Genomic DNA, 9,294 nt, shown 5'->3' with positions numbered 1-9,294 from the left:
GAACTTTGACTCAAGATATAAATGAAACTGTAATTATATAAATATATTTATAAATATTTATACAATTATATACTTATACATAAGCACTTACACACACTTAGAAAAAATGTAAGAACATTAATCCAAAAGGACTCACTGAAGAATAAACAGAACTTTCCATGATTTCCTTGAGGAGAAACATTACTCATTCTTTAGGGTGGGTCCCTCAAAATTCAACCATTAGAAATCATATTCTCTAATTAAGTACTAGCAACACATAAGCATGTTTTTTTAAAATCCCCTAGTTACCAAGAGAGTGATCTTAAAATAGATGGGAACTTAAAAGGTCTCTGAGCAATAGCAATTTATGTTCCTCAAGTAGAAGGATCAATCTAAATCCCCAACTGATTAAATAAGGTCCATTTTATATTACGGTTTTATAGCAAGTTAAAGTTCTGATTTTGCCACCAGAATCACCACTACCCCATCAGAGGACTAAAGCTCAAAATGAGAACTAAGCATATAATGAAGCTGATAAGGTGAGTAGTGTTATGGAGATTCAAGATGGCACCTTCTAAACAATACTGAAAAAAGCTTTCACCAACTACAATTTGAATGTGGCTTTTGTAGGCAGAAAAAACCCCACAACATCTGAAGACTACTGGCAATCTTCCCTACCTCCCTTACTAAATGCTGTCTAATGGATTTAAAGGTTTTCCCCTTAGGCTTTCAATTTTGAGACCTTTTGCAAGAAAAAGCATGAGGATTTAAGCTCATTTAGTCACCAGAGCCTTTAGAGACTGTTCAACCAAGGGTAATAAATGAATCATTATTTCTAACCAAAGGAATATGGTTAGCTACTCTCAGCTGCATCTTTTTCTTTTTCCCCCAGGATATACATAAGTATGCCTAAAGCACATAGGACAATCAATAACCATAGTGGTTAAACTACAAGCCACTGTTTGCATGATTATTGAATAGCTGCCTTCCTACAGATCACTTGTGGACCCAAACAATGGAAGGGCCGAAGGAACTAATATGCCATACTGGCAAAAAACAGCAAGCACCTTCCTATCCCAGTCACCACAATTTGCTCACTAAAGGTCCACTCTGGGACTAGCGGGATCAATATAGTTTATAGAGTAGTAATGAAGAAAGTTGTCTCAGGCTAGGTTATTGAATGCCAACCCATGCTACTCATCCAACATTTAACACTCATTTTGCCAATAACACATCTCATGGAAATAATTCTAGCTTGGGAGGGCGGGAATCCTTCGAAATGATTTTTAAATGAGATGAATAATTATTACAAGGGATGTTTTTTCCATGTAAATAAAAACCTGGATATTCTGTTGTGATATTTGTTATATGAACAATAAAACAAAACATGTTAGAGAATTGATTTTTCCTACTAAAAACAGGGCTTACAAAAAAGGGAGGTTGTTCTTATTCTGAATCTAGCCATTCCTTTACCAAAGGAGTCTGAGGAGTAGTAACATTATCATTTGATCCCGAAAAAGTGCCATACAAGAGACCACTTATTGGAACACTCATTTCCTACTGCCAGTACTAGGAGGTGTTATCCTTATACTTCCATTTGGTCACCTGATTAGGTAAGAAAGAAAGAAAAGTAGGAAAAAGACAAAAATAGGATAGGAGAGGGGGGAAAAAAGAGGGTAGGAAGTGAAAAAGACTTATTAGAGGAGAGAGCAAGGAATAAAAGAGAAGGCAGGTGACTTGCTTGCCCAACTTTGGCTCTATGGTCCTATGAACCAAAATGCATACTCAGTGACATGGTATCTCACAGGAAAAGGGAAAAAAGGGGTAAGCTGAGAGAGGTCGGGCCATGATGTTAATTTCTTTCCTGTACAAAGACAGTCTCTTGAGGACAAAGGCCTGCCTCTTGTAATGTAATGTCATAGTCCAGATGAGAGAGTTTCCTTCGAGGGAAGTTGGTGAGAAGTTCAAAACGTTCATTTGGATATCCTTTAGACTGGACATGCTTCACCAAAGCCTATGAAAAACAAAAGATAGGATTGTTAGATGGAAATAGAGCATATTAAAGAATTACATATACTATACCATTCATTTTAAAAAGATAATTTTTATATGTTTTCATTGGTTTTAGAGAGTCAGGGAAATGGAGATAGAAACATTGATGAGAGAAAAACATCGACTGGCTGCCTCCTACAGGCCTCCGACCTGGGATCAAGCCCAAAACCTAGGCATGTGCCCTGACCAGGAATCGAACTGGCGACCTCTTAGTGTTTGGGCCAACACTCAATCACTGAGCCAACCAGCCAGGTAATATAACATTTTTTTTTTTAAATATGTTTTATTGATTTGAGAGAGAGAGGAAGGGAGAGGAGAAAGAAAAACAGAAACATCGATAAGAGGGAAACATCAACATTGATTGGCTGCCTCCTGCATGTCCCATTGGGAATCAAGCCCACAACTCAGGCATGTGCCCTGACCGGGAATCTAACCCTGACCTCCTGGTTCATGAGTTGATGCTCAACCACTAAGTCACACTGGCCAGGCTAACATCAAGTTTTATCACATTAGATAAAATATGAAATTTAAGTTATTCTTTCAGATAGCCAAAGCTTACTCTTATGGAAGGGCCAATATAATACTTTGAATGGGGAGATAATAAACGTACATTAAGTGATACTGAAATATACAGGGTTATTACTATTTTCTCAATAACAAACCCACTATCTATTTATAAAATTATTGTCCTCAGTTTTAAACATTTGATTAGTTTTCCCTTCCGTCTTTTTATCGACAAAGATGTCTTTCATTCTACCTATAGCCAATCTTGCCACCTGTGTACTAAATCTCTTCTTGCCTTCTCAGAAACCATGCCACTACCGAACATCCCTGCTTTTATAGGTATCGTCTACATCTCCCTCTCTACAGATGCTTCCCATCAGTATTTAAACATATTCAGTCTCTCCTTCAATCCTCCCTCTCCCCCTCTTATTACTGCATACCCCACCCCTTTCAAAGTTTCACAACCAAACTTCTCAAAAAGAGTTCCATCCACTGTCTCACCTCACATTCCCTTCCAAATATGAGACCTGGGAAACAGTCTGGGTATCAGCACCAGCAGCCAGATCCGACTTGCATTCCAGGCACACAGTCTTCAAGAATCACTCTCTCCCTCTCACCACAGAAAACAGCCAGGTAAAAATACCTGACCCAAAGGGGATTCATTCACAGGTATCGGATAAAAAGATGGAAGGGACTCAAAAAGCTAGTCAGACTCATTCTCTTTTCCAGGAGTTAAAAACAACAGGAAAGGTCCATGAGCTGTGAACTTTAGAGGAAAAGCCCCTCAGCATTACTATGACGTGGACCATGTACTATGACATGGACCATGTATGCACTCAGAGGTGAACAAAAGCCACCAGTAATACAGAGAGAAGAATGTTATGAAGCAGAGAATTACAACGGGGAAACCAAACAGGCCCGAGGATAGAAAAACAAAAAACAACTGCCTTGGTTCTTAACTATTTTGTAGGTCTAGCTACAAGAAAGCCAGAAGCCCCATTATAGTCTTCACTCCTCTTTTCCGGGTAATAATTTCCAGCTGGAAAATGAAATGCAGCCATGGAATAGAACAGCCTTGTCTGGAACAGACCCTATGTGACTTGTCTAACATAATTCAGGAAGGAAATATACTAATTAGAATTCAGATTAACCTGTTAAATTTCCTTAGAGGTCAGACTGAATACCTAACACTTATTTCAAAGAACAAGCCAATTACACCAATTAATTAGTTTCTCTCCTTTAAGCCAGCACTTAAATTAGATATACTTACTAGCAATTTAGCTTGCTCTGGAAGAGTGATTTGTTCCCTTTTTCCATCTGGATACCGCAACATCAGCTGTGCTTTTGGTCCTGGGGTTAAAAAATATATATATACAGGAGTTTAAGATGGAAGACTAATTAAAACAAATAAATATACATTCCTTCAGTAATATTCAAGTTTCAAGTAAAGTAGGTCCAGAACATAACTCACCATTTACATCTATGCCCTCCACTATTCCATCTGATTTTTCAGGTGACATCTCCAATATTTCTGAATCCATGACTGACAATCCTTGGTGGTTTGTTGTTGTTACAGGCTCAATTCTGGGTGGGGGCTCAGTTAGCAGCCTTCTGTTTTCCTCTTTTCTATGCCCCAAATCTTTATGGGGAGACTTTCTGGACTTGGCAAGATTCTCTATCTCCTCTTCTTCATCAGAGCCGCAAACGGATATAAATTCCTCACTGCCAGAAAAAAGTTCAGATTCAGACTCTTCATCTGAGCGGCTATCCTGTTTTGTCTGTGATGAATCAAAATGTGTCTCTTGCAAGGAGGCTCTGATGGCAGCTTCTAGCTGGCTGTCTTCACTTGCATCTATAAGACTCTCCTGCAAGACGCAGTCATAAAACACGGGTGGAAAGAGAAAGAAAACAGTTAAACCAAAAAATAGTCAAGCCAGACAAGGCACAAGAAATATGATAGTCAGCTTGCCATTATTATTCTCTACTACTAGTAAATGTATCTCTTCTACTAAATTTTCAGCTAGTTGAAGGCAACACTTTGTCTTACACAGCCAAGTTGGAATAGATAGTTTAAAAACAAAAATAAAAACTGTCATACCACCTGGCATAATGATGTTGCAAGCATAGGGAAATTTTTTACATCAAAATGAATAAAATTAAGAAAACAGTATACTGACTACCCAGAAAAAGACAAGAATTAAGGTTTTATATATAAAGCAAAAACACTAGTCTTTAACATGACTATACACTGAATGGCCAGATTATTATGACCGGCCAGATTATTATGACCACCCCATCAGTACTTCATTGGGCCACCTTCTTTGCCTTCAATAGTGTGGCGATTCTTCTTGGCATTGACCCCTCGAGATATTGAAAGGTGATGCAAGGAATCTGACACCATGCCTGATGAATAGCACTGTCCAGTTCTGTGAGATTTGATGGTTGTGGAACCAGGTGCCGGATGGCTCTTTTAACTTCGTCCCACAAATGCTCAACTGGATTGAGATCTTGTGATTGTGGGGCCACCTAAGCAAGGTAAAGTCTCCCTCATGTTCTTGAAACCACTCCTACACAATACGAGCACATGGCATGGCACATTGTCTTGTTGGAAGAAGCCATCTCCATTGGGATACGCTATCAACATGATAGGATGAACTTGATCAGCAACGATACTTAGGTATGTTGTGCTATTCAGACGTTTAAAATGGTCTGGCCCTCTAGCAACTTCAGCGCGAAATTATAGCTAATTTGCTTACAAACATCAGGTGGTCATAATAATCTGGCCACTCAGTGTATAAAGAAGCATTATCTACCTTGCTCACCATTATATTCTTCAATTAGCATTGTTTTGCCACATAGAATATCAATAAACAATTCAGTAATTATCGTTTTGCAAAAAGAACTAACAGATCTCTAACATTCAAAACAAAATACCATACAATAAATTGGGAAAAACCACAACTATTATTTTCCCCAGCTTAACACATTGTATGCGGGAAACGTATTTATACGTTTTACGTTGACTGGTAGTAGAGCATGGGACACGTATTAATACGTTTTTTATAGACTAGCGGCAGAATGCGGGTATCCTATAAATACGTTTATTTTTATACTTTTTATTGTTCTATAGGGATACTAACATGCAGATATACGAATTCCAAAGGACAAAATTTGGGTCTCTAACACATACAATGGTGAATTATGTATGTACTTCCAGATATAACGGTAATCAATCTATTCAACTGCAAAAATGGCCCACACCACCTGTTAGCGCGCGATAAAAACTACCTGCAAACAATGTGTTAATTACAATAAGACTTTCATTGTGATGATGAGAAATGCAAATTAACTAGTTTTTCTTTTGGTAAAGTTCTAATGCCACAGATTTCACTAAACTTATTCAGTCACAAAATATGGGTCATTTGCCAAAGTAATTTTGACAAAGAAGAAAAAAACTGAAGGTGTCACACTCCCTGATTTCAAACTGTTTTCCAAAGCTATAGTACTTAAACAGTATCGTACTGGCATAAAAAGACACACAGAACAAGGGAACAGCATAGAGAGCCCAGAAATAAACCCATGCTTATATGGTCAATTAATCTACAACAAAGGAGGCAAGAATATACAAGGGGGAAAAGACAGTCTCTTCAATAAATGATACTGGGAAAAGTAGATATTCACATGCAAGAAAATGAAACTAGACCACTTTCTTATACCATATACAAGAATAAATTCAAAATGGATGAAAAACTTAAATGTAAGACCTGATATATCAGATAAGGGGTTAATATCCAAAATATATAAGGAACTCATACAACTCAACATCAAAAACACAAATAATCCAATAAAAAACGAGCAGAGGACCTGAACAGACAGACATCTCTCCAAAGACATACAGATGGCCAACAGACACATGAAAAGATGCTCAACATCCTATATAATAAAGAGATAATATGCAAATTAACCCTCACACCCTCACAATATGGCTGCCTACAACCAGCCTGGCAGAGGGGTTAGTGAGGGACGACCAAATGACTGAACAAGCAGGCTGTGTGGGGCGACCAGGCCAGTAGGGGGGTTAGTGAGGGATGACCGAACGACTGAACAAGCAGGCTGTGTGGGGCAACCAGGCTGGCAGGGGGGGCAGTGAGGGGCGGACTAGGCCAGTAGGGGGAGCAGTTGGGGGCGACCAGGCCAACAGGGGGGGCAGTTAGGGGCGACCAGGCAGGCAGGCAGGTGAGTGATTACGAGCCAGCAGTCCAGGATTGTGAGAGGGATGTCCGACTGCCGGGATCGGGCCTAAACCGGCAGTCAGACATCCCCCAAGAGGTCCCACATTGGAGAGGGTGCAGGCTGGGCTGAGGGGAACCCAACCCCCTCCACCCCCCCCAACCCCCCGGGCACGAATTTCATTCACTGGGCCTCTAGTCACTAAATCATTAGGGAAGTGTAAATCAAAACCACAAAGATTATTACTTTACAATTGTCAGAATCCTATATGAGGGATATGCTAATTAGCTAAAAATATGCTAATTAGCCATGACTGGATACGCTAGTCACAATCAGCATGCAAACTGACCATCACTCCCACACAAGAGGGATATGCTAATTAGCCCTGGTATGCTAATTAGTCATGACCAGTATGCATATTGACCATCACTCCAACACACAAGATGGCCACCCCCATGTGGCCACAAGATGGCCTGCAGGGGAGGGCAGTTGTGGGCTATCAGGCCAGCAGGGGAGGGCAGTTGTGGGCAACCAGGCCAGCAGGGGAGGGCAGTTGGGGGCAACCAGGCCTGCAGGGGAGGGCAGTTGGGGGAGACCAGGCCTGCAGGGGAGGGCAGTTGGGGGAGACCAGGCCTGCAGGGGAGGGCAGTTGGGGGTGAGCAGGCCTGCAGGGGAGGGCAGTTAGAAGCAATCGGGCCAGCAGGGGAGCAGTTAGGCATCGATCAGGCTGGCAGGCAGAAGCAGTTAGGGGCAATCAGGCAGGCAGGCGGCCAAGTGTTTGGGAGCCAGCAGTCCAGATTGGAGAGGGTGCAGGCTTGGCTGAGGAACACACACACACACACACACACACACATACACACCAGTGCACGAATTTCATGCACCAGGCCTCTAGTGCTATTATAAAAAAAGACAATAAAGAACAAGTGTTGGTGAGGATGTGGAGAACAGGGAACCCTCCTGTGCATTGTTGGTGGGGTTATAAACTAGTGCACTTACTATAAAACAGTCTGGCGATTTCTCAAAAAAAATTAAAAATAGAACTACCATGTGACCCAGCAATTCCACTTCTGGGTTTTCCTCTAATGAAAACAGAAAATACTAATTAGAAAAAATATATGCAATATATACAATGATAGCCAAACCCGACCAACTGCAGCACTGTTCACAATAAAAGTAAGCAGAAACAAACTCATAAATACGGAGAACAAACTGATGTTTGCTAAAGGGAAATTGGGTGAGAGGATGAGCAAAAGGAGAGAAGATTAAGAAGTACAAACTTCCAGTTATAAACTAAGTCATAGGTATGTAATATACGGCATAGGGCATATAGTCAATAATATTTTAATAACTCTGTATGGTGACAGTTAGTAGATTTATTGTGGTGATCACTTCATAAGGTATATAAATGTTGAATAGGTATGCTGTATACCTGAAACTAACAATGTATGTGAACTATAATTTAAAAAAATTTTAGATATAGTCAAAGTTTTAAAATAATAAAACAAAAACTAAACCAAAAAAAGCACTGTTTGGGTGGAAATTATTTAGATTCCAACTCAAACAAAACTATACAAAAAATAAAATCTGTAAGATAACCAAAGTTGACCACTGGATATTTCATGATGTCAAAAATTATTAATTTTTAAAGTGTGTGTTAATGGTATTGTGATTTTTTTAATGTATTTTTATTGATTTCAGAGAGGAAGGGAGAGGGAGCGAGTGATAAAAACATCAGTGATGAGAGAATCATTGATCAGCTGCCTCCTGCACACCCTCTACTGGGGATTGAGCCCATAACCTGGGCATGTGCCCTTGACTGGAATCCTTCAGTCTGCAGGCTGACGCTCTATCCACTGAACCAAACCAGCTAGGGCTTGTGATTGTTTTTTTTAAAAAAGCCTTTGTCTATAGAGAACAGGCTGACAGCTGTCAGAGGGGAGGAGACTGGGTCATGGGACTGGGCGAAAATGGTGAAGGGATTAAGAAGAAAAACACCTAAAAATCTCATAGACACCAACAACAGTATGGTGATTACCAGAGGGAAAGGAAGGTGAGGGAAGGTAGATAAGGGTTTAGGAGGGATAAAGGGTGATGGAAAGAGACTTGACTTGAGTGGTGAACACACATTATAGAATTATATTCCTGAAACCTAATTTTATTAACTAATATTACCCCAATAAATAAATTAAAAATAAATAAAACTTTACTTGGTCTTTTTTTTTTTAAATATTTTATTGATTTTTTACAGAGAGGAAGGGAGAGAGATAGAGAGTTAGAAACATCGATCAGCTGCCTCCTGCACAACTCCTAATGGGGATGTGCCCGCAACCCAGGTAGGTACATGCCCTTGACCGGAATTGAACCTGGGACCTTTCAGTCTGCAGGCCGACGCTCTATCCACTGAGCCAAACCGGTTTTGGCAAAACTTTACTTGAAGGTCTTAAAAAAAAAAAAAAAGAGCCTTTGTCTTTTAAAGATATATGCCAAAGTAGGTATAAGGAATGAAACAATGAATTCTAAGATTTACTG

The 9,294-nt window shown here is 40.0% G+C and overlaps 1 protein-coding gene across 1 annotated transcript in view; it reads right to left on the bottom strand.

Annotated features, from left to right (window-relative positions):
- Positions 1–864: 864 nt before the first annotated feature.
- Positions 865–9,294, bottom strand: part of UBXN7 (UBX domain protein 7) — an 80,153-nt gene continuing 71,723 nt past the window's right edge. The window contains exons 9-11 of the mRNA XM_081085361.1: positions 4,007–4,400; positions 3,806–3,885; positions 865–1,993 (exon numbers count right to left, since the gene is read on the bottom strand). Coding sequence (XP_080941487.1) covers positions 1,832–1,993; positions 3,806–3,885; positions 4,007–4,400 — 636 coding nt within the window. The 3' untranslated portion in view covers positions 865–1,831. The remainder of the gene's footprint in view (positions 1,994–3,805; positions 3,886–4,006; positions 4,401–9,294) is intronic.

This window comes from Myotis nattereri (genome assembly GCF_964212035.1).
Source record: "Myotis nattereri genome assembly, chromosome: 3".
NCBI lineage: Eukaryota > Metazoa > Chordata > Mammalia > Chiroptera > Vespertilionidae > Myotis > Myotis nattereri.
Note: the sequence above shows the minus strand (reverse complement) of the source record. Positions and strands in the feature narration are given on the sequence as shown.